Here is a 26,955-nt window from a genome sequence, read left to right on the forward strand (position 1 = left end):
ATCGCTCAACTTTAAAAGTAAAGTATATTTTTTTCCTGCTTACTTTTATGAATTTCTATTTGGTTATCATCACTCTTTCAATTTGATGCTATGCAGTGACTATCTTTGTCATTATTTTTGGAGGGTCTACAGAGCTTGTGATATGTATGGATGCCTTTCATCAGTTGTAAACAATCTGGGCTATTGTTTGTTCAAACGGCTTCTGCACTCTTTTTTTTTCTCTCATTTCATGTCTTCACTTAAACCTATGTTAGATCTCTACCCTTATCTTTATTTCTCTCTAACTTCAAGTTGAAATATTCAGTGCCCTAATCATGCTGTCTGCCTTGGTCCTGACCTTCCTTGTATGCAGTTTTCTGCTACCCACTATAGTGGATTCAGAGTTTTACTCCAAAGGCAAAGGAAACAAAAGCGAAAATAAACTTCTGGGACTTCATCAAAATCAAAAGCTTCTGCACAGCAAAGGAAACAGTCAAAAAAAAAAAAAACAAAGAGGCAACCCACGGAATGGGAGAAGATATTTGCAAATGACAGTACAGACAAAAGGTTGATATCCAAGATCTATAATGAACTCAAACTCAACACACACGAAACAGGCAAACACATCAAAAAATGGGCAGAAGATAGTTCTCTTTCTCCACTTGACTTATTTCGCTAAGCATGATACGCTCTAGTTCCATCCATGTTGTCGCAAATGGCAAGATTTCGTTTCTTTTGATGGCTGCATAGTATTCCATTGTGTATGTATACCACAAGCGGAGAAAGAGAACTATCATATGATCTCCCTGATATGAGGAAGTAGTGATGCAACATGGGGGCTTAAGTGGGTAGGAGAAGAATCCATGAAACAAGATGGGCTAGGGAGGGAGACAAACCATAAGTGACTCTTAATCTCACGAAACAAACTGTGGGTTGCTGGGGAGAGGGGGGTTGGGAGAAGGGGGGTAGAGTTATGGACATTGGGGAGGGTATGTGCTTTTGGGTAAATTGGAAGGGGTGGTGAACCATGAGAGACTATGGACTCTGAAAAACAATCTGAGGGGTTTGAAGTGGCGGAGGGGTGGGAGGTTGGGGTACCAGGTGGTGGGTATTATAGAGGGCACGGCTTGCATGGAGCACTGGGTGTGGTGAAAAAATAATGAATACTGTTTTTCTGAAAATAAATAAATTGGAAAAAAAATGGGCAGAAGATATGAACAGACACTTCTCCAATCAAGACATACAAATGGCTATCAGACACATGAAAAAATGTTCATCATTATTAGCCCTCAGGGAGATTCAAATTAAAACCACATTGGGATTCAGAGTTTTAAAAGTTGGTTTTTCACTATTTGAAAATGTCCATTTGAATCATTTAAAGATAGTTTAGTTTTCTGATGAAATTATTCTCCTTGCAGAATGAGAATTGTATGCAGGGATTCCTAAGAAGTGCCATTGCTAGAAGTATAGGCAACAATTTTCTTTAGCTGAAAACCATCCATCTAATATATGGACAGGTACATTTCTATTTATATTTATACTTAGTGGAACAATAAGATTTCTGTATGTTAAAGAAAAAGTTTTGATACACACTATGCCTATTCAAAAATAACATGAAAAATCAAAGTGATGCAGAATATAGCATGGAAAAACCTGGAACTTGAGAAAATTCCTATTATACAGTCTCCTGCATGATTCAGAGAGTAGTAGAGTTTTAATAGCTGTTGGTTACATACTGATGAAGTATCAGTGTGTGTTAAATTGGGAGAAATGGGTAAGTTCTTGGTGCTGAAAGCACGAATCCAACTGTCATTAATCAGCACATTGAGAAAATAAGAATTAGACCAAAGCTTTTATTTTGGAGATGTGCCAAAACTTATGAAAGAAATGGAACTCTGTACAAACAAGAAATGACCTTTGGTCTGGATAGAATGACAGAGATTCATTTCTTCTTGCTCTTCTCTACAAAGTAAAACTATAGATCTTGAAATTAACACAAGGGGCACCCAAAGGAACACTCTGAAAGAATGAAATCTTGCTATTTGCAGTAGCATGGATGGAGGTAAACTTTTATATGCTAAGCTCGAGAAGTCCATCAGAGAAAGAAAAAGACCCTATGATTTCACTCATGTGTATAATATAAGAAAGAAAAGAGGTGAACATGGGGCAGGAGGAAGAAAGGTAAACCAAGAAACAGACTCAAGCATACAGAACAAACTGTAGTGATGTTAGTGCAGGGGAAGTGGGTAGGGGGAATGCATTTAATAGAGGATAAGGATTTATGAGGAAGTATGATGAGCACTGGACATTGTATGTAAGTGATGAATTACTAAGTCCTACACCTGAAACTAATATTACACTCTATGTATGCTAACTGGAATTTTGTAAAACCTTTGGAAAGAACATCTGAATACTAGTAAGGTAAAAGCAAATCATACGGGGACTCAAGAACTGGAGGAACAACACAGTGGCTGAATAACTTACTGTTTGAGCTGATAGTACAGGTCCAATCCAAAGACAGTATGAAGGCAGAATTCTTTCTTCCTTAGGGGACATCAGCCCTGTTTTCCTTTAAGGCCTTCATCTGATTGAATGAATCCCAGCCCCATTATAGAAGGTGATGGGAATTACACATAGATTACTGATTTAAATGTTAACGTTATCAAGAAATTAGCTTCCCAGCAATGTCCACTCTGGTATTTGACCAAACATCTGAATACTGTGTCCTAGCCAAGTTAACACATAAACTTAACCATCATCTGTTCTTTCCCTGGGAACCTTCTCTGGAAGGCATGGTATTTGAAAATACTAGCATATGGTGGTGGGGCATCAGTCTCAACTTAGAGTTTAATGGAATCACTGTCCTTTTTCCTCCCATTGAAACTGTGACCTCTAGGTCAGCAAGGCATAAAGCCACAGAGGCAGAAAATAGAAATTGTGCTAGTGCATCACTAGGGGCTAATAGTGAGTGGTGCCACTCCCATTTTCCATCCCTTGATGGCGGGTGCCATGAATCCTGCACATGGGAAAAATAGCTCTGTATGTTGGATGCTGATTCAGATATACAGGCTCTGGGAGAACCTCCCCCCCACCACCACCCCTTCATCTACCTGCACCATATACCTGGTGCTACAAACAGACTCTTCAAAAGGAGCTTCCAGCATTGCATCAACCAGCAGATTTGGAATAGTGGAGAGCATGATAGCACCTGTGAATTCCATGTCTCTGGGTTTATGGCATCACACCATTTGCAGTGAATTTAGTTCCTTCATCAGCATTGGGCTGCATGGAATACAATGATGAGACCAGGCATTCTCTAAGTCACTGCTGTTAGTTTAGACAGAAGCATGGCATGCAGGGAAGGCAAATTCATGTCCATGGTAACAACAAAATGCTGCTTTTCCATGATGGAAGAGTTCCAATGTCATAAACCTGCCACCACCTAGCTGGCTGATCACCTGGGGGGATGGTATCTTATCAAAGACGTGGGGATCATTTCTCTTGCTAGCAGATTGGGCCCTCAGCAGTGTACATAGCCTCGTCAACTCTGGTGAGCTGAAGTCCATGTGCTGAAGCAATACAGAACATCCTTCCATGACTCGTGGCCAATTCATTCAGGAGCCGACTGGGCAGTGACAAAGATGGCTGAAGAAAGAGGCTGACTAATATCCATACAGCAGTTCATCTTATAGCTGTGATTATTAAAATTCATCTCTGGTGAGACAGAGACAACCAGAAAACAGACTCTTAACTATAGAGATCAAACTGACGGTTACCAGAGGACAGAGGGGTGGGGGGTAGTGGGTGAAATAGACAGTAGGGGTTAAGGAGTGCACTTGTCCTGATGAGCACTGGGTGATGTCTGGAATTATTGAATCCTGGTAGGATACACCTGAAACTAATATAACGCTCTAGGGTAACAATACTGGAATTTAAAAGGAAAGAGAATGGAAAAAAAGAAAAAGGAAATTCCTCTCTGCTGAGGTAGGTCATCCTTTAGTGAGCATTCCCATAAGAAACAAATGTCTTCACGTTTTTCACCGACTCAGGGAGGTCTATGCACATACTTCTTCCCTAGGATTTCATCACCTATTTTTATTCATACCTCTTCCAATTCCCTGACCTCTCTGCCAAACAATTGGGCACAGTCCATGAAGTGGAATATAATCAGAATGCTGTCCATTTCTCTTTTCCTTAGAGAAAGGGAGAGGGGCAGAAGGAGAGGGAGAAAGAATCTGAAGCAGGCTCCACGCACAGCACAGAGCCCAACAGGGAGCTCAATCCCACAACCCTGAGATCATGACCTGAGCCAAAATCAAGAGTCAGACGCTTAACCAACTGAGCCACCCTAGTGCCCCTGTCCATGGATCTTTTGAGAAAAGTAAACCACCAGGTGTGCTGCTCAATGTTCTGCCTGCTGGAAGGTTGACCCTTCCCCCATTGTCCTCCATGGATGACTGATTACTGGATGGTATTACTGGATGAGTTCTGTGAGAAACCTCTATTCTGTATTCCAAGCAGTTATGCCACTTGCCTTTCTACCAGCAACGAATGGGAGGTCCAGTTGCTGCACATGTTCACAAACATTTGATGCTCTCAGTGTGCAGTGATACCTCATTGTTGTTTAATTTGCAATTTCATAATCATGTATGATGTAGAGCATCTTTTCATATGCTTATTTCTCCTCTGTGTCTCTTTGGTGAGTTCCCTGTTTGTGTCCTTGCCTAGGTTTAAATTAGGTTGTTCATTTTCATAGTTTGGGGTTTAAGAATTCATTCTAAATTTTAGATAACAGTCTTTAATTAAATATGCCTCTTCATATATTTTTCTCCCCGTCTGTCAAAGAGCAGAAGTTTTTCTCTTTTTTTCTCAATTTATTTATTTTCAGAAAACAGTATTCATTATTTTTTCACCACACCCAGTGCTCCATGCAATCCATGCCCTCTATAATACCCACCACCTGGTACCCCAACCTCCCACACCCCTGCCACTTCAAACCCCTCAGATTGTTTTTCAGAGAGAAGTTTTTCATTTTAATGAAGTCTGCCATATCTATTGTTTCTTTCACAGATCATGCCTTTATGTGGTATCCAAAGAAGTATTCCCTGTATGCATCATCGTCCAGATGTTCTGCTACATTTTGGAACACTTCTGCAGATGCATCTCCCATGCAGCTTTATAGATTTGCATTTTACATTTAGGTGTATGATTAACTCAAAAGAGTTAATTTTTTGTGAAGGGCATAAGGTTTGTGTCTAAATTCATTTTTTCCCATATGTCTGTCCAGATATCCCAGCATCATTTGTTGAAAAGACTTCTTTGCTCCAGTCTATTACTTTTGGACCCTTGCATAAATCTGTTGGCTCTATATATGGAGGTCTATCTCTGGGCTCTCTCGTTTGTTCTGTTGATCTCTTGGTCTGTTCTTTCTCCGATACCATACTGCCTGGATTGCTTTAAGTTTATACTAAGTCTTGAAGTAGGATAGTGTCAGCCTACCAGCCTTTTCTCCTCCTTCAGTATTGTGTTGGCTGTTTTGTGTCTTTGGCCTCTCCACATATGGTTTATAATCAGCTTGTCAGTAGCCACAAAATAACCTGCTGGGTTTGAGGAGGATGCATTGAATCTATAGAACAAAGTGGGAAGAATTGACATGTCGACAACATTGAGTTCCCTATCCATGAGCATGAACTATCTCTCCACTTATTTCATTCTTCTTTGAGTCATTCATCAGAGTGTTGTAATTTTCCTCATATAGAATTGTACGTATTTTCTTAGACTTACGCCAGAGATTTCATTCTGTGGAGTGCTAACGTAAATGGTAATGGGTCTTTAATTTCGGAGTCCAGTTCCTTGTTGCCAATATATAAGAAAGCAGTGGACTTTGATGCAGTAACCTTGTATCCTCAAACTTGGTATAATTGCTGATTTGTTCCACCAGTCTTTTTATTCTTTTAAGTCTCTTTACAGAGAAAATCATGATCTCTGCAAGCAGAGACAGTTTATTTCTTCCTTCTCACTCAGAGTAGATACAATTTCCTCACATGTTAGCTGGGAGTTCGAGTAGGATGTTGAAAGTGAATAGCAAGAGGGGACGTCCTTGCCTTTTCCTGACCTTAGAGGCCAAGATAAAGTGTTAGCTGAAGGTTTCTTATAGATGTTCTTTATCAAGCTGAGGAAGTTCCTCTTTTATTTCTGTTTTCTGAGTTTTAATCATGAATGGATATTGGATTGTGTCAAATGCTTTTTCTGCATCTATTGCTATAATCGAGGGATTATTTTTTTGTAGCCTATTTCCTCACTGAAATTTTTGGAAAGCAAAATTGAATTGGAAGTGGTATCAAGTCATTGGTCTGAGTGCAATACATTTTGTTTGAAACTATATGTCACCAAAATGATGACTGTGATCATTTCTAGTTAATAAGTCTTTTGAAGTATAATGAGGGTTCCACAGAACACCTGAAAATACGAGCCATGATAGAAATGCAGAAGACAGTACAATCTGTATCTTACAGATGTAAAGTGATGACTAAAGCAAACTTAAAACCAGACATAGACCAGACATCCTGTTAGAGCCTGGCAGATGGTATACGCTCCTGCAGTGCTCCCTTCCTCCCCACAGTAGTGAACACAGGCAGATTAATGCTTCTGCCCTTAGGTTGAGATACTTAAGATGCCAGGCCTCATGTACAGGTGTTCCCTTTTGGGATGACATGAATACCATTCTCATCCCTGCTCCACATGAAATAGAGCATCCTTAAGTTATGGGCAAAGTAGGTTAAGGATTCCATGTCTACCTTTCCTGCTCATTATGAAAAATGTTTTACATCGACTCACTGACTCCCTGTACAGTCCTCAGATTGGGCATTCAGCCAGGGACATAATACACTGATGGAACCATAAGTTTCCTGAAGGGTCAATATCCTTTTTGTTATAGTCCCCAGAACATTGTTCTAGTAAATCACAATGATTACTACTCTGCCCTATAAATAATGATAAAAACATGTCACCTACTATGGATTATTATTTACCCTCATAGTCTTGTCAGAGACACAGGGAGCTAAGAAAACCTTGTCAGATCTGAACCCTCTTATCAAGAAGAGAAGTGGAGGGGCACCTGGGTAGCTCAGTGGGTTAAAGCCTCTGCCTTCTGCTCAGGTCATGGTCCCAGGGTCCTGGGATTGAGCCCCGCATCAGGCTCTCTGCTTGGCAGGGAGCCTGCTTCTTCCTCTCTCTCTGCCTGCCTCTCTGCCTACTTGTGATCTCTCTCTCTCTCTAAAATAAATAAGTAAATAAATCTTTAAAAAAAAGAAGAGAAGTGGAAGTATTGGGTTAACTACTTGATAGGCTATTTCCTCTGCTGTGGCAGTGGAATCTCTTTGGCATTCAAAGGTTTTAGATTAAATTTTCTCCCTGTCTTTCATGTCTCATCTCATTCTCACTGTCTCTTGTTGGGGGTGTTGTCTTCCTAATCTTCCTCTACTTGTTCTTCCTCAGTACTAGGGCCAGGTTTCAGATCTCATGGAAGCCCCTGAACTTTGTTCTCGGCTCTCAGCCCTCACCCATCTGTCCCCCATTCACATACTATAACCCCTCCACTTCCCATTCTGGATGTCTGTGGACCAGGGTGAGTCCACTCTAATGATGAACTTTCTGCTAAGTCAAAGAGGCCTTTTTTTCATTCAGGGAAGCCTCAGTGAAACTTTGGGTTCATGGTGAGGTCTTGCTGTCACCAGGCCATGGACTGTCCACCTTAGAATCTTTATTGGTAGAGGGCAAGTCATACCCAAGACCAGGAAGGCCTCAGAGAAGACAGAGGATAAACATACACTGAAACAATCACACCTGAGAGGGTCACAGGCCTCTGGATGCATGAGCTCTTGACCCTCCCTCTCTGTGTGTGGATAGCTGGGGCAGCCTAGGGCCATCACTGACTCTTCCTCCTGGAGGACCCTGGTGTTAGTCACTGCTGTTCAGCATCTTCTGCTGATGGTCTTCCACTTCCTCCCATTCTTTTTTCTCCTGCCAGAAGCACAGTTCTGTGGTTAATAGGAAGTTCTGATATTGTTAGTCATCCTTTTCACATTGACAGTTAGCATCTAAAGCTTTCTCAACAAGACTATCTTACTCTGTAGCCTGGACTCCAAGAGAGATTGGACTACCAGCTTGGCGTCTCCTGACATGCACAGCCCAGGATCCTCAAGGCACTGATGCATCCCCAGCAGAGTCTGGGTTTAGAAAAACACCTCTGAGTCCCCATTTAGATCCTGACTGGCTGCCAACTCTGCCTTTACTCGGTCTCCTCCCAAAGCCTGAGTGCTGGCACTACAACTCCTAGGTGGGGCAAGTAGATGCCCTGGGGCTGCGGGTCTTGAGGAGACAGGAGCCTGAGGAGGAGGCAGCAGAAAAGCTCTGGACAGCCTGGAGGTATATACGGCTGTGGGGTGAGGAATGACCCATCCACAACCTTCCCCCTGACCAGCTGCTGGGCCAGAGACCAAGCGCCTGCCCTCCATGGGTCTCAGTCTCTTCACCTGCCCAACGGGCATGATTACACTCCACACACACAGGGCATGCTCATGAGGGGAAGGGCTCTGGGGTGACGAGAAAGCTGATTTGGCCCCAGAAGAGGAAGAGCTGGTCAGATTTAGATGGGAAGGTGTGATTTGGGCCTCCTCAGGCACAACAAGGGACTGCCTCCCTGGAAGCACTCAGCACAGTCAGGCAGGTAGGAAGCTCTGAACTTAGAATCATGGGCCAGGTGAGGTCCTCTCTGTACTGCTCTGTGGTGGCCAGCCATCTGTGTCACAGGCCCCTTCCTGTTTCTTCTCAACTCTGCCCACGGGGAACCCTGACGGGGGCTCAGAGAGCTCACTGCTTCTTTGGTAACTGGACCCAACTGCCTTTAATACAGTCGTGTGTCATCTTCACAGCATCCCCCAGTTAACGCTAGTGTTACTGATCAAAACCATGGGTTCGCATGTTCTGAAATGATTTTGATGATGTCCCATGATTTATTACAGCCATAGCTTATTCCGTGCTCTTCCACTGGATGGATAAATTGTGTGCAGTTCAGGTTTTTGCCATCTTATGTTAGTTGCGGTGCGCTTTCTTGGACATACAACAATGCTCCCATATAAACTCCATTTGTAGGAGATGAAAATTGGGACTGATTCATACACCGACAGGACAACACATCAATAAACTGTGCCAGATTCCCAGCATGGAATGCTGCACAGCTGTGAAAAAGAAGGAACTAAATCCCACAGAGACATAATGCTGAGAGAGAAAGAAACCAGATACAAAACAAGACACACAAGGGAAGCCACTTTATGTATAGTTCCAAAGCTAACAAATTAGTTTTTAGGCATTCATGGAGCTGTGTTAAAGCAGTCTTACCCAAAAGCAAGGATTCCCTCCTGCCTAACAGGCAACTTCCTGTTGTTAATTACATAGTAAAACTCACATTTTTGCATACAGTTCTATGAATTTCAACACAGGTACACATTCATATAATCAGTGCTACAGTCAGTATGCAGAAGTTTGATTTCACCCTTCAGACCTTCCCGAGTTCTTTATGCTGCTCTTGTATTCTCTTACCCCAGCCCTGGCCCCTGATGACCACCTATTCGTACTCCAATACTAGACTTTTGTTATTTCGACAATATCATATGAATGGAATAATAGAGCCCAAAATCTTTTGAGACTCCTTCTCTCAGCATAATGCAATTGAGTTCCACCCACGGTGTTAAATGTGGTTTTCCAGAATGCAGACCAGGCAAGTATTTTGTTAGATATGGGGATGGCTCTATTATAAATGGTATGGGGAGGGATTTTTTTTTAAGTTTTGCCTCCAGTATTTCATTGCTAGTTTATAGAAATGTGAAGGTGCTTGTTTTTTTGTTTGTGGAACTCATATCTTGCAATGTTCATGAACTTACTTGTTACTGCTATGAGTATTTTTTATACAGTCTCTAAAATATTTCTGTGTGGACAATCATATGATCTGTGAGTTGGAGTTTGTTTTTTCTCTTCACCAACTGGTAAGCCCTTTCCTTCTCTGTCTTGCCTCAGCAAATTGGCTACAACTTCCAGTAGAATGCTGATAGCAGGGGTGAAAGGGGGCATCCTTGTTTGGTTCTCCCCCGACCCAGATTTTCTGCGATGTAAGTAACATACAACGTGGAGCAATTTTAAGGAGTACAAAATATGACTGTATGGACAGAGAGTGTTAGATGTAAAACAGACAGATAGACAGTCTGACAAACATAGATACATGAAACAATGGCCAGCATCATATTATCTAACTCCTTGGCTGATCACATAATTAAAATTTCTTTTTGTGGTGAGAACAGGTACGTCTCCTCCCTTAGGGGCACCTGGGTGGCTCAGTCAGTTCACTGTGTGCCTTTGTCTCAGATCATGATCTCAGGGTCCTGGTATCTAGCCTGGCATCCAGTTACACGCTCTTCAAGGAGTCTGCTTCTCCCTCTCCCTCTGCCCCTCACTCCTGCTCTTGACTTCTGTGTGTGTGTGTGTGTGTGTGTGTGTTTCTCTCTCCCTCTGTGACTCTAGCTCTCTACCCGACTCAAATAAAGTCAGTCTTTAAAAAAAAAACCCAAGATGTACACTCTTAGCAACTTCCAAGTCTATAATACAATAAAACTGACTATAATCACCATGGTGTACATCAGATCCCCAGGACTTACTCATCTTATAACTGGGGTAACCACCAGTCTACTCTGTTTCTACAAGTTCAGCTTTCCTGGAGTCCACAGTAGTCACCTTTCTCATCCGACTTGTTTCACTTAGCATAATGCCCGAATAGGTGGTCATCAGGGGCCAGGGCTGGGGTAAGAGAAAACATCCATGTTTTCACAAATGGCGGGATTTCCTTCCTTCTCATGGCTGAATGATTTTCCATTAGATATGTATGCTCCATCATGTTTATCCATTCCCTTGTTTGGACACTTAGGTTGTTTTCATATCCTGGCTATTGTGAGTAATGCTGCAGTGAATATGGGAGTGCATATACCTCTTTGATATCCTGATTTCACTTTCTTTGGCAAGGTACCCAGAGGTTGGTTGCCGGGTACTCTATTCTATTTCTAATTTTCTCCATACTGCTTTCCACAGTGGCTGTACCAGTTTACATTCTTGCCAACAGTGCACAAGAGTTTCCTTTACTCCACATCCTCACCAAGTCTTGTTGACTTTTGTCTGATGATAGCCATCCTAAGAGGTGTGAAGTGAACCTGGTTGTAGTTTTGGTTTGCGTTTTCCTGATGATTAGTGAGGTCAAGTACCTTTTCGTGATCTCTTGGCCATTGGCATGTCTTCTTTGGAGAACTGTCTATTTAGTTCCTTGGACCCTTCTAAAAAACAGAACTGTTTATTTTATGCTACTGAACTGTACGTGTTCCTTCTATATTTTGGATATTAACCCTGTATCAGGCAGAATATTTATCAATATTTTCTCCTGTTCTGTAGGTTGGCTTTTCCTTTTGTTCATTGTTCCTTTGGCCGTGCAGAAGCTTTTTAGCTCGATGTAGTCCCCCTTATTAAATTTGTTCTTTGATTGCTAGCGCTTGAGGTGTCATACTCAGTCTCTGGACTGAAATTTGGATCACAAAGAGTGACTGATTTTATATAGGATAATGCTGGAACACTCTCACTTGGGAAGTGCCAATGTGTCCAATGTCAACATTCTCTTTCTCTACATTGTCCTCTAGGAGTTTTGCAATTTCAGATCTTTTGCTTACAAGCCATTCCATTTCAAGTTAATTTTTGCAAGTGGAATAAGATAGGGCTCCACTTTCATCACTCTGCCTATAGTTATCCAGTTTCCTCAGTACCATTTATTAAATGGTATTCATTCCCCACGAATACTTTTGACTCCTTTGTCAAATATTGGTTGGATGTATATGCATATGTAGGTTCATTTCTGGGCTCTTCATTCTATTCCTTTGGTATATGTGTCTATTTCTTTAGCTGGTACCATAGTAGTTGGGTTACTAGAGCTTTACAATACTAGTTTGAAGTACTACTAGAAGTAGGATGCCTCCATCTTTATTCTTCTTTCTAAGGGTGTCTTTGGCAGTTGGGGTCGTTGTGGCTCCATACTAAGCTCAGGATTGTCTTAGTCTATCTGTGAAAAATGCCACCCAAATGTCAATAGGGATTGCATTTATTCCATAGATGTGTATTGGAGTGTAAACAGTTTAGCATCATTAACTCTTTTTTTTAAATTTATTTATTTTCAGAAAAACATTATTCATTATTTTTTCACCACACCCAGTGCTCCATGCAAGCCGTGCCCTCTATAATACCCACCAGCTGGTAACCCAACCTCCCACCCCCCCCACCACTTCAAACCCCTCAGATTGCTTTTCAGAGTCCATAGTCTCTCATGATTCACCTCCCCTTCCAATTTACCCAAATTCCCTACTACTCTCTAACGCCCCTTGTCCTCCATGCTATTTGTTATGCTCCACAAATAAGTGAAACCATATGATAATTGACTCTCTCTGATTGACTTATTTCACTCAGCATAATCTCTTCCAGTCCCGTCCATGTTGCTACAAAATTTGGGTATTCATCCTTTCTGATGGAGGCATAATACTCCATAGTGTATATGGACCACATCTTCCTTATCCATTCATCCACTGAAGGGCATCTTGGTTCTTTCCATAGTTTGGCGACCGTGGCCATTGCTGCTATAAACATTGGATACAGATGGCCCTTCTTTTCACGACATCTGTGTCTTTGGGGTAAATACCCAGAAGTGCAATTGCAGGGTCATAGGAAAGCTCTATTTTTAATTTCTTGAGGAATCTCCACACTGTTCTCCAAAGAGCCTCACCAACTTGCATTCCCACCAACAGTGTAAGAGGGTTCCCCTTTCTCCACATCCTCTCCAACACATGGTGTTTCTTGTCTTGCTAATTTTGGCCATTCTAACTGGTGTAAGGTGATATCTCAATGTGGTTTTAATTTGAATCTCCCTGATGGTTAGTGATGATGAACATTTTTTCATGTGTCTGATAGCCATTTGTATGTCTTGATTGGAGAAGTGTCTGTTCATATCTTCTGCCCATTTTTGATGTGTTTGCCTGTTTCGTGTGGGTTGAGTTTGAGGAGTTCATTATAGATCCTGGATATTAACCTTTTGTCTGTACTGTCATTTGCAAATATCTTCTCCCATTCCGTGGGTTGCCTCTTTGTTTTGTTGACTGTTTCCTTCGCTGTGCAGAAGCTTTTGATTTTGATGAAGTCCCAGAAGTTTATTTTCGCTTTTGTTTCCTTTGCCTTTGGAGACGTATCTTGAAAGAAGTTGCTGTGGCTGATATCAAAGAGATTACTGCCTATGTTCTCCTCTAGGATTCTGATGGATTCCTGTCTCACGTTGAGGTCTTTTATCCATTTTGAGTTTATCTTTGTGTATGGTGTAAGAGAATGGTCGAGTTTCATTCTTCTACATATAGCTGTCCAGTTTTCCCAGCACCATTTATTGAAGAGACTGTCTTTTTTCCACTGTCTATTTTTTCCTGTTTTGTCAAAGATTAATTGACCATAGAGTTGAGGGTCCATATCTGGGCTCTCTACTCTGTTCCACTGGTCTATGTGTCTGTTTTTATGCCAGTACCATGCTGTCTTGGTGATCACAGCTTTGTCATAAAGCTTGAAATCAGGTAAGGTGATGCTGCCAGCTTTATTTTTGTTTTTCAACATTTCCTTAGCGATTCGGGGTCTCTTCTGATTCCATACAAATTTTAGGATTATTTGCTCCAGCTCTTTGAAGAATGCCGGTGGAATTTTGATCGGAATGGCATTAAAAGTATAGATTGCTCTAGGCAGTATAGACATTTTAACAATGTTTATTCTTCCGATCCAAGAGCATGGAATGGTCTTCCATCTATTTGTGTCTTCTTCAATTTCTTTCATGAGTGTTCTATAGTTCCTCAAGTACAGATCCTTTACCTCTTTAGTTAGGTTTATTCCCAGGTATCTTATGGTTCTTGGTGCTATAGTAAATGGAATCGAGTCTCTAATTTCCCTTTCTGTATTTTCATTGTTAGTGTATAAGAAAGCCACCGATTTCTGCACATTGACTTTGTATCCTGCCACATTGCTGAATTGCTGTATGAGTTCTAGTAGTTTGGGGGTGGAGTCTTTTGGGTTTTCCATATAAAGAATCATGTCATCTGCGAAGAGAGAGAGTTTGACTTCTTCATTACCAATTTGGATACCTTTTATTTCTCTCTGTTGTCTGATTGCTGTTGCTAGGACTTCTAATACTATGTTGAACAAGAGTGGTGAAAGTGGGCATCCTTGTCTTGTTCTTGATCTCAATGGGAAGGCTGCAAGCTTTTTCCCATTGAGGATGATATTTGCTGTGGGTCTTTCATAGATAGATTTGATGAGGTTCAGGAATGTTCCCTCTATCCCTATATTTTGAAGCGTTTTAATCAGGAACGGATGCTGGATTTTTTCAAATGCTTTTTCTGCATCAATTGAGAGGTCCATGTGGTTCTTCTCTCTTCTCATATTAATTTGTTGTATCACATTGATTGATTTTCGAATGTTGAACCATCCTTGTAGCCCAGGGATGAATCCCACCTGATCATGGTGGATAATCTTTTTAATGTGCTGTTGGATCCTGTTGGCTAGGATCTTGTTGAGAATCTTAGCATCTATATTCATCAGTGATACTGGTCTGAAATTCTTCTTTTTGGTAGGGTCCTTGCCTGGTTTGGGGATCAGGGTAATGCTGGCTTCATAGAAAGAGTCTGGAAGTTTTCCTTCTGCTTCAATTTTTTGAAACAGCTTCAGGAGAATAGGTGTTATTTCTTCTTGGAAGGTTTGGTAGAATTCCCCAGGGAATCCGTCAGGTCCTGGGCTCTTGTTTTTGGGGAGGTTTTTGATCACTGATTCAATCTCGTTATTAGATATCGGTCTATTCAGGTTGTCGATTTCTTTCTGGTTCAAATTTGGTAGTTTATATTTTTCCAGGAATGCATCTATTTCATCTAGGTTGCTAAGCTTATTGGCATATAACTGTTCGTAATAACTTCTGATGATCGTTTCTACTTCCTTGGTGTTAGTTGTGATCTCTCCCTTTTCATTCATAATTTTATGAATTTGGGCTTTCTCTCTTTTCTGTTGGATTAGTGTAGCCAGTGGCTTATCAATCTTATTGATTCTTTCAAAAAACCAGCTTCTATTCTTAAAAACAGTCTGAGGGGTTTGAAGTGGCGGGGGGGTGGGAGGTTGGGGTACCAGGTGGTGGGTATTATAGAGGGCACAGCTTGCATGGAGTACTGGGTGTGGTGAAAAAATAATGAATACTGTTTTTCTGAAAATAAATAAATTGGGGGAAAAAAATAAAAAAGTACCAGTAAAAAAAAAAAAAAAACCAGCTTCTAGTTTCATTGATACATTCTACTGTATCTCTGGTTTCTCCCTCATTGATCTCAGCTCTAATCTTGATGATTTCCCTTCCTATGTGTGGAGTTGGTTTGATTTGTTGTTGATCCTCTAGTTCTTTAAGGTGTAGAGACAGCTGGTGTGTTCTAGATTTTTCAATTTTTTTGAGCGAGGCTTGGATGGCTATATATTTTCCCCTTAGGACCGCCTTTGCTGTATCCCATAGGTTTTGGACCGAAGTGTCTTCATTCTCATTGGTTTCCATGAATTGTTTCAGTTCTTCTTTGATCTCCTGGTTGATCCAAGCATTCTTAAGCAAGGTGGTCTCTAGCTTCCAGGTGTTTGAGTTCCTTCGGAACTTGTCCTTGTGATTGAGCTCCAGGTTCAAAGCATTGTGATCTGAGAATATGCAGGGAATAATCTCAGTCTTTTGGTATCAGTTGAGTCCTGATTTGTGACCCAGTATGTGGTCTATTCTGGAGAAGGTTCCGTGTGCACTTGAGAAGAATGAGTTTTCTGTTGTTTTAGGGTGGAATGTTCTGTATATATCTATGAGGTCCATCTGGTCCAATGTGTCATTCAATGCTCTTGTTTCTTTATTGATTTTCTGCTTCGATGATCTGTCTAATTCTGAAAGAGGCGTGTTAAGATCTCCTACGATTAGTGTATTCATATCAATATGACTCTTTATCCTGATTAACAGTTTTCTTAAGTAATTGGCTGCTCCCATATTGGGAGCATAGATATTTACAATTGTTAGATCATCTTGGTGGATAGTCCCTTTAAGGATTATGTAGTGTTCTTCTGTATCTCTGACTACAGTCTTTAGTTTGAAGTCTAATTTATCTGATATGAGAATCGCTACCCCAGCCTTCTTTTGAGTCCCATTGGCATGAAAGATGCTTCTCCACCCCTTCACTTTCAGTCTGGGTGTATCTGTAGGTTCAAAATGGGTCTCTTGTAGACAGCATATGGATGGGTCCTGTCGTTTTATCCAATCTGCAACCCTGTGCCGTTTTATGGGTGCATTTAGGCCATTCACATTGAGAGTGATTATTGATAGATACGTTTTTATTGACATCGAGTTACCTTTGAAGTCTTTCTTTCTGTAGACTGTCTCTATATTTCTGTTCAATGCTATTCTTGGGATTTTTCCTCTTTTATAGAACCCCCTTAATATTTCCTGCAGTGTAGGCTTGGTGGTTGCATAGTCTTTTAAGCCTTGCCGGTCTTGGAAACTCTTTATCTCTCCATCCATTTTGAATGTCAGTCTTGCTGGATACAGTATTCTTGGCTGCATGTTCTTCTCATTTAGTGCCCTGAATATATCTTGCCAGCCTCTTCTGGCTTGCCAGGTCTCTGTGGACAGGTCTGACGTTATCTGATGGGCTTCCCTCTCTAAGTAAGGAGCGTCTTTGCCCTGGCGGCTTTCAAGAGATTATACCTACAATTAAAATTCCTCAATTTGACTATCAGGTGTGGTGATGTTTTTTTGGAGTGTATAATCTTGGGTGGAGACCGTTCAGCCTCTAGTACATGAACGCTGGTTTCATTCGCGAGATTCAGAAAATTTTCATGAAGGACTTGTTCCACGATATCTTCTAGATTTCTTTCTTTCTCCTCCCCTTCAGGGATTCCAATATTTCTGACGTTGGAACGCTTCATGGCATCATTTAATTCCCTGATTCTTTTTTCGTGGTTCTAAGCTGTTTGTTCTAGGCTTCCTCCTGTTCCTTTCTCTCTATCTGTTTGTCTTCCAGATCACTAATTCTATCTTCTGTCTCAGTTACCCTAGCTTTGAGAGAGTTTAGATTAGATTGGAACTCATTGAGAGCATTGTGGACCTCCTCCCTGGTAGCTTTAAGCTCCGCCCTAACATTGTGAACATCCTGTCTGGTCGCTTTCAGTTCGGCCCTAATCAATTCTGTTTGGTCATCCATGGCTTTCTCCAACCTAGCTATTGCCTGGATAATTGTTAGCCTGAATTCTCTTTCTGACATATTGTTTATGTTGATAGCCGTTAGCTCTGTTGCAGAAGGTCCATCCTCTGTATTTTTCTTCTGTTGGGCATTCCTCCTCCTAGTCATTTTGGTGGGAGAAGACTGAACAGATGTAGCTGGATGTATCAACTCTGGTGCAGTCAAGGTGCACCCTGGAACACTTCTGAGCAATCAGGATTCCCCACCCAAACGAGAGACAAAAGAAAAGAAAAAGAAAAAGAAAAAGAAAGGAAAAGAAGAATAAGAAAAAGAAAAAGAATAAAAAGAAAAGAGAGAGAGAGAGAGACAGGAAAGGGAAGATGAAAGAGAAGGTTCAGCCCAGATGGGCCCCAAGGTAAGATTTATGAAGTAGACAAACAAGAAGAGATAAAAAGACTGATACAATTATATGGCAAGGGAAAGAAAAAAATATATATATATATGCAAATAAAGAAAGAATCTCGTCAAAAAGAACCACAAGTGTAAAATTTATATGCTATCAGGACAAACACACACACAAAAAAAAAACACAGAAACACTGGTGGAAGAAGATGGGAAAGTTCTTATAAATTCTCAGTGTGTGCGAGGAATGTTGTTTTGATTCTTCCTGGATGTATCTTTATATCTTTGTTAAAGGACTCAACTTTCCTAAGATAAAGGGGATTAAAAATTGGTTTATCAAAATCAAAAGCTTCTGCACAGCAAAGGAAACAGTCAAAAAAACAAAGAGGCAACCCACGGAATGGGAGAAGATATTTGCAAATGACAGTACAGACAAAAGGTTGATATCCAGGATCTATAATGAACTCCTCAAACTCAACCCACACGAAACAGACAAACACATCAAAAAATGGGCAGAAGATATGAACAGACACTTCTCCAATCAAGAAATACAAATGGCTATCAGACACATGAAAAAATGCTCATCATCATTAGCCCTCAGGGAGATTCAAATTAAAACCACATTGAGATATCACCTTACACCAGTTAGAATGGCCAAAATTAACAAAACAGGAAACAACATGTGTTGGAGAGGATGTGGAGAAAGGGGAACCCTCTTACACTGTTGGTGGGAATGCAAGTTGGTGCAGCCTCTTTGGAGAACAGTGTGGAGATTCCTCAAGAAATTAAAAATAGAGCTTCCCTACGACCCTGCAATTGCACTCCTGGGTATTTACCCCAAAGATACAGATGTCGTGAAAAGAAGGGCCATCTGTACCCCAATGTTTATAGCAGCAATGGCCACGGTCGCCAAACTATGGAAAGAACCAAGATGCCCTTCAACGGATGAATGGATAAGGAAGATGTGGTCCATATACACTATGGAGTATTATGCCTCCATCAGAAAGGACGAATATCCAACTTTTGTAGCAACATGGACGGGACTGGAAGAGATTATGCTGAGTGAAATCAGTCAAGCAGAGAGAGTCAATTATCATATGGTTTCACTCATTTGTGGAGCATAACCAATAGCATGGAGGACAAGGGGCGTTAGAGAGTAGTAGGGAATTTGGGTAAATTGGAAGGGGAGGTGAACCATGAGAGACTATGGACTCTGAAAAACAGTCTGAGGGGTTTGAAGTGGCGGGGGGGTGGGAGGTTGGGGTACCAGGTGGTGGGTATTATAGAGGGCACAGCTTGCATGGAGCACTGGGTGTGGTGAAAAAATAATGAATACTGTTTTTCTGAAAATAAATAAATTGGAAAAAAAAATAAGTAACAGAAAGATAAAAAAAAATTGGTTTATCTATAGGGGTAGTATTGATTAGGGAAAGGGGATTACTTTGAAGTTAACTCTATATGAATATTAGAGGATAAAAATAAAAAGGAATATACTAGACTAAACTAAACTAAAATTTTTAAAAAAGGAATTCAAAAAATAAAAATGCAAAAGAAAAACATAGGTGTATGTATCAAAAAGTTCACGTTAGAAAGGTATTATGGTATTTGATGTACTGTACAGCTCGCTGTGATGGTAAATAGGTTAAAAAAGTTACCTATGTGTAAAAAAGAAAAAAATATGAACCGGAATAGTGGAAACGAGTGAACAATACAAGTTTTCCTATGAAGTAGTGGTGGTTCTCTTGTAGTCCTTTTTTTTTTTCTTTCTTGGTTTGTTTTCTGGGGGAGGGGCCTGCCACGTGGGTTGTCAGTCAATGATGTTTCCTGAGTTGAGTCCCCCCACCCCCCTCAAGGGGGTGGGCTCTGGGGAAACTGGTTTTTTTCAGGCTTTTGTTCTCTGGCGGTTTTTTTGCTCGTTCACTTTTTTCCCTCTCACCTTGACCGCCTTTGATGGTTTTTATAGTATTAGAAGAAATCAAACCGCACCCTGATCTCTGTCTCAGAGAGAAGCCTCAGTCTGGGTGCAGAAGCTGAATAAATTCTCCCTTGGCTGCTGGCAGTGCAGGTTCCAAGTTGCAGACCCTGGGGGCGCAGGATCTTTTGCTTGTCCCCAAAGCCAAGGCAGTGGCGGCTGTCTGGGAGCTCCCGACCGCCAGAGAGGTTCCAAGCAGCGATCGCACACTGAGGTTTTGCCGCCGGCCCGGGCTGGGAGTGCCCGGCTTGCGTGCACCTCTTTTCAGAGGCGGCTATGGGTCGGGCGCGCGTCTGGGGCACTGAGAATGGGGCGCTGGTCCGTAAGCCCCAGGCTGGCTTTTTGCGTGCCTCTGTCAGGGGAAGAGTTTTGCGCACGCAGCTTAGGCTTTGAAACAATGGCACGGGTCAAGGAGCGCCGGCCGGGCCTCTGTAACTCAGGGGAGCTTAGGGACGTGTGCGCGTATCTCGAGTTTTGTGGTAGGGCTAGCGCGCGTTCTGCAGACCAGCGCGGCTCCCATCCCCTCACAGGAGCCGGAACCCACGCGCTGGTTTCTCTGCCGCACTCTCTCTGCCTCAGCGCCAGGGAGGCGGTCTGGGACCGGGGACTTAAGCCCCTGTCCCTAGCCTCCCCGATTCCCACAATTTCCCCCCGCGATCCTTTGCTCTTTTGGAGTGCTTTCAACCAGTGTCCAAGTTAATGCTGGTCCCCAGACGCAGGGCACTCTTGCTCGGATTGGGGTATTACTTTCCCACCGGTCGCCACTGGTGGCTCCCTCCCCCTTTTGTTTATCTTCCGATATCAGTCCGCTGTTCCCATTCCCCTTTACCTTCCCACTGGCGTCTTCTGCCCCTGTAGAGATCCAGACGTGTATATTTCTGATCTCAGGCTGATTTCATGGGTGATCGGAGTTCTTTGGTAGGTAATCAGCTCACTTTGGGGTACCAGCTGAAAAGGCGCCTCTTCCTATTCCCCCACCATCTTGTCCGCTCCTCATTAACTCTTTCAATTCATGAACACAAGATACCCTTTGCTTAATTTAAATTCCAGTGTAGTTAACATAGAGTGCTATGTTAGTTTCAAGAGTACAATATAGCCATCAGCATTTCCATATATGACCCAGGGTTCATCACAGTGCATTCCTTAATCCCCATTGCCTATTTCACGCATCCTCCCACCCACCTCCTCTCTGGTAACCAAGGGTTTGTTCTCCATTGTTAAGAGTTTGTTTCCTTGGTTTCTCTCTCTCTCTTTCTCCATTACCTGTTTGTTCTCTTTCTTAAATTCCATATATCAGTGAAATGCATAGTATTTGTCTTTCTATGACTGACTTATTTCACATGCTAACATACACTTTACATCTACCCCATTTTGTGCCAAGTGGCAGGATTTCATTCCTTTATATGGCCGAGTAATATTCCATTGTGTATATCTGCAGCATCCCCTTTATTCTTCTATGAATGGGCCCTTGGCTTGCTTCCATACTCTGGCTGTTCTAAGTAGTGCAGCTGTAAACATAAGGCTACAAGTATCCCTCTGTATTTGTGTTTTTGTATTTGGGGATAAATGTCTATCAGTCCAATTACTAGATTGTAGGGTAGTTCTATTTTTAACTTTTTGGGAAACCTCTATGCTCCTCTCCACAGTGGCTACACTAGTTTCTTGCTTGTATCTTGATGTTAGAGAAAAGCAGGTAGTCTTTCTCTATTAAGTATGATGTAAGATGTAGGATTTTTCATGGTTTCTCTTTATCAAGGTTAGAGCTCTTCCTTCTGCTCCTCCTGGTTTGCCCAATGCTTTTGTCAGGAATGGTGTAAATCTTGTTAAAATTCTCCTGAAGGGAGAAAAACAGCATAGCCAGGTGACAAATTTCTTTTTCTTCCCTTCTCCAGGGAGAGATGTACATCCAGGATACTCCCAGCTGTCTTAATGTTAATGCCTTGCTAAGGAGAAAACCTGGGTTTGACAGTAGCAGGGCCTCAGGTTTCCTAGGAATCATCTTTAGCATATGAAAATCCTTTTGAATCTTCCCTTTTCTTTACTTCCCAACCCCAAGGTCTATAATCGGTTACTCTTTCCAATCCCAGGGCAGCAGCTCTTGGTTCCCACTAGACCTGTGCCCTTGCTTTGATAAAAACACTTTTTTTTGGCACCAAAGACATCTCAAGAATTCTTTTTGTCCCTCAGCTTTGGACCCCAGAGCACACTACTCCAAACCTCTTCAGTGTCATATGCAGAGTCACATAACTCCTTGCTTCTTCTAAGTGACTGTTTAGGAGTATCAAATGCACATATTTTGTGTATCTCTATAAACAACAATTCACGGACTATCAGTGCTGTTTTTACTACTAGGAAATGAGTTATTAGCTTCCTTAATGTAATGAGATTAGACACTCAATTCCACAAAACCAAGAACCAATTCAGAAAACCCACCCTGAACATTCAGTTCCTCTAGAAACACGCTCTGCGCGAAAACCTTCATTAGTCACCATTCTCCAGAGAAATGGCACCGACAGGATTACATATAGATGTGCAGGTATATATAAGAGGATATTCATTACAGGAGTTGGCTTATGTGATTATGAGGGTGAGAGATCCCACAACTTGCTCTCTGCAATCTAGACAACAACAAGGGAAGTGGGTGGCGAACTTCAGTCCCTGTCTAAAGGCCTGGTTACATGGGGTGGGGCAGGTGGGGACAGTAGAGCTGTGGCGTCCTGGGTGGAAGTGCCGAGGAGCTACAGCCTTTCTCCTCACCGACCCCATGGCCGCCATTGCGCTTGTCCTCCTCTCCTCATCCTGGTGGTGGGGACAGGGCAAGCTATGTTGGTGGGCTGAGGAGGGAAGGTGAAGATGGGGTGTGGACTGGGTGAGGAGGTCCTGGGGGTTTAGTTGAGGTGCCTGAGTCCTGGAGCGCCTGCAACTGCCGGCAGAGCACATAGGCCTGGATCTTCTATGGGACCCTGTGCAGGGGCCAGACCAGGTGGTATAGAAAAGACCAGGAAAAAGGGAATGTTGGGGCCTTGTAACTAGTGCCCCGAGATTTGTAGTGCACGGTGCACAGTGTCAAGGGAGGAGATGGCCTGTTTAATGACCAGACACCTGAACCGTTGTAGTGCAGACACAGCCATAGGGAGTATGCAGAGGATTCTTTCTTTCTCTATGTTGCAACAAAACCTGATTTAAGTCAGTAAAAGCATCATAAATGGCAACGTGGCTACACTGATAGTGAGTGCAGTTTAATGTACAGCACTATTTTCTCAAATGCCTTTTGTACTGGGGAATCTAGCTGGGAGACTAAGCCTCATGTTTTAGCCTGTGCCTAAGGTGATTTCACTGCCAGCCTGAAGTAGATGATCTTGCAGCCCATGTATTTGGTGTGAACACAGCGTGTACACTATACTGATACTAGGTTGGCTTTCAACGTATTTTCAAAGTAAGAAATAATTAAACCTGTGGCCTTAGAAGTGATATACCTCTTCTTTAGAGTACATTTTCTAAATACCAGTATTCTACTTTCAAGGAGGACTATGAGTGGCCGAGCCAGATCAAGATCCAAACCCAAACACAAAGAAGATGACCCAGGGTCTACTCAGCGTGTGGGTGTGAGTATTTCCATACTGGATTATTTAGATTACCGTACGTTTATTGCTCTGGACATTTTGTTGAGCTACCAACCGACATACAGACACTGATAAAAACTACTCTGCTGATAAAAGGGGGGAAACAGTGAAACAGGAGGATTCCATATTCCTGGTGCCTGTGGAAATACAGTCTATGTCTTCTTTTTCATGATAATTAAGCACCAATTGCGCATATCCATCCCAGCAGAGCTTTCAGTAGACTCCAAAGTGCTGGTGGCTACCTCTTCTTGCACCAGCTACACTGTGGGAAGAGTCACTATTAAGAATAAGCACATAGGGGTCGCCTGGGTGGCTCAGTGGGTTAAAACCTCTGCCTTCGGCTTGGGTAATGATTCTGGGGTCCTGGGATCGAGCCCCACGTTGGGCTCTCTGTTCAGCAGGGAGCCTGCTTCCCTTCCTCTCTCTCTGCCTGCCTCTCTGCCTACTTGTGATCTCTGTCTGTCAAATAAATAAATAAAATATTTTTTTAAAAAAAGAGTAAGCACATAGAATCATGATGTGGGAGTATCTTTATGCTTATTCATTGTTTGATATTCAAATGTCTGATGTGTATTTACACTGTTAGCATGTATTAACCACACAACTTTTTATTGGCCCACCCCTAGACACAGAAACCCAGGGATGAGAAACCAAAACAAAAGGAGGCACCACCTGAGAGCCAGGATATGAAACCTGAACCTGGGAAGGAAGTGGAAGCACCACCTGCAGCTCAAGGTGATGAAAAGGGAAGAAGAATGTCTGTGGGGGCAGAGGGTCTATGTGTGCATTGTGCATTCTGACAAACCCATGACAGGAGGAAAGAAAAGATGAGAAGAGAATCTCAGTCATTTCCTGGAGATGGGTTGAAAATGTGAAGAGTGTACAGTGTGCAGCTTTACATAGTCCTTCACCATAATGAATTCCTCCCTTTTCCTCAGGAATTAATTGGTGTGCTTGAAAATGCAGTCCTTTCTAAATTGGAGGACAGTGTTTAACTACAACATATACATCATTTCCCTAGTTTAATTTGTTCTTAGCACATTTTTGTGGGGCCTTTTCACTCATTTCATGGAAAGCGCAAGCAGTTTTCAGCAGCACAGGCTGAGTGCCAAGTCAGCATACCCTACAAGATGTGGAATAAGGCCTGTTTGCATAGGGATGGGAGCCACATTTTAGAAATGAGAAAACTAAGGCTCAGGGATTGTGGCTTCCCAACTACTGCTTGACACATGGAGACACAATGCATATTTCATTACAAGGTTTATGTTCTTGGGGAACCTGGCTTGCTCAGTCAGTAGAGCATGTGAGTCTTGATGTCTGGGTGGAATATTCAAGGCCCATACTGAGTGTAGAGATTATTTAACATAAGAGTTTAAAAAGAGGTTTGTGTTCTTCCTACCATCTGTGTTGCTATACAAAAAAGGGAGTGTGGTTCTCTATAGAATGCTTACTACTCAAATGTGTCTATATGGTAACATAGCTTACTACTGGCACAGGAATCAATTCAGTTCAGTGGAGCAGGACAGGAACTCCAGAAAAGAGCTCAATGAATGATAGCCACTGTCTTTTTCATCATTTGATATGGTATGTTTCGTAAGAGCTGTGTAATTCAGGAAACTGGCGTTAGGGTCACTATATAGTATAATTATTAAGCGTCTTTGAAAGGTGTTTAAATACTTTTATGATTAGGTAAGTCAAATGTGTCTAAAAAATGATCATGAAAGAAGAAATGAATGTCTTCCAAATAGAGCATTTTCATCAAGTACTTGTTGTGAATTATTGACACCATTCAGGCATGGATTATTTTAGGGATTCACTGTTAACATGTTTCCATAAGATGACTGACAACAAAGTCCATTGAGTCTTTCCACCCTCCTCCTTTTATTCTTACTGTAAGACACAATTTGGACTGTTAATCACTAATGTTTTGCTGTTACTTTTGGAGCTTTGTTCTATATGTGACTCCCTAAGGTATACAGAGGGACTTTGCCCTGAAATCTGACTAGGGAAATTTGACAAAATACCTTGCAGGTTGCTTTAGGAGGGAAAGGATGTCACCAGGATGGGATTTGTTAGAGGCCCTCAAATACACGCAGCTCATCCTTCAGAAAACTCCATTGTACATTTAAATAAAATCTTATGCATGATATAGGCTTGATTTCTTAGCTAGTTGATGCTCTCTATTCCTAGAACACTATGATAATAGAAAGGAAACGAAGTGCAGTGGGCTTGATCTTTGGAATGTCTCTTGAAATAAAGCATAACACACTTGTGGAAAACAAGGGTGTGAAATGCATTTTTCCATTACATTATTTTTTTTATCACACTAGCCTATAGGCTTTCATTTATATTTCATATTTACTACTTCAATTGAGTACCTTTGTATTTTAAGGACCAGACCTGAAAGCTGATCTCCAGAAGCTGCCTCAGGCAGAGGCTGGGCATGTAACTGGATATCACCCTGATGTCAAGGGGAGAAATCTGCCATTTTTAGAGCCCATTAAAATGCCAAGAGCAGGTATGTTATCCATTGACAATGCAAAGTATGAGGGTCTTTTCCTGAATATCTTATATTTATCTATGTAGATATAACTTTAATGATACATTAATAACAGACTTTACATATGAAGATACTTTCCCAAGTAGTTCAAACTGGAACATATTGATGACCTGACTCATATACAAGTAGACAGAGAAAGAAATTGGGTCAAAGCCTTCTTAAATCATAAAATATGAAAACATTTTCTTGTTCTGAGTATAGATACTTCAACATACAGCTAATAATACTCAGATCCTTCTGTAAGTTCTGCTTTTATCAAACGCAAAATATATTTGGATTCAATATCAGTATGATATATGCTGAGGCACTGAGGGAGTTTCTACTACCTGCTCTAAGGTAACTTGTGTGACTCTCTGAGAATCCCTTAACTTCTGAACCCAACTTTACTCACATACACACACACACACACACACACATATAGATATATAAAATTCAACTCATATACCATTTTCTTTCTTTTTTTATTTGTTTATTTTCAGCATAACAGTATCATTTTCTTTTCACCACACCCAGTGCTCCATGTAATCCGTGCCCTCTATAATACCCATCACCTGGTACCCTGACCTCCCACCCCCCACCCTGCCACTTCAAACCCCTCAGATTGTTTTTCAGAGTCCATAGTCTCTCATGGTTCACCTCCCCTTCCAATTTACCCCAACCCCCTTCTCTCTAACTCCCCCTGTCCTCCATGCTTTTTGTTATATTCCACAAATAAGTGAAACCATATGCTAATTGACTCTCTCTGCTTGACTTATTTCACTCAGCATAATCTCTTCCAGTCCCGTCCATGTTGCTACAAAAGTTGGGTATTCATCCTTTCTGGTGGATGCATAACACTCCATAGTGTATATGGACCACATCTTCCTTATCCATTCATCCGTTGAAGGGCATCTTGGTTCTTTCCACAGTTTGGTGACTGTGGCCATTGCTGCTATAAACATTGGGGTACAGATGGCCCTTCTTTTCACGACATCTGTGTCTTTGGGGTAAATACCCAGGAGTGCAATGGCAGGGTCATAGGGAAGATTCAGATTAAAACTACATTGAGATATCACCTTACACCAGTTAGAATGG

General features: G+C 41.8%; 1 protein-coding gene across 1 annotated transcript in view; it reads left to right on the plus strand.

Moving 5' to 3' along the window:
• The window catches only part of LOC122897995 (X antigen family member 3-like), a 49,183-nt gene that overhangs the window by 20,099 nt on the left and 2,129 nt on the right, over positions 1 to 26,955 (plus strand). The window contains exons 3-5 of the mRNA XM_044236183.1: positions 23,222 to 23,303; positions 23,948 to 24,056; positions 25,714 to 25,839. Of these exons, the coding sequence (XP_044092118.1) occupies positions 23,222 to 23,303; positions 23,948 to 24,056; positions 25,714 to 25,839 (317 nt within the window). The remainder of the gene's footprint in view (positions 1 to 23,221; positions 23,304 to 23,947; positions 24,057 to 25,713; positions 25,840 to 26,955) is intronic.

This window comes from Neovison vison, unplaced genomic scaffold (genome assembly GCF_020171115.1).
Source record: "Neovison vison isolate M4711 unplaced genomic scaffold, ASM_NN_V1 Scaffold_065, whole genome shotgun sequence".
NCBI lineage: Eukaryota > Metazoa > Chordata > Mammalia > Carnivora > Mustelidae > Neogale > Neogale vison.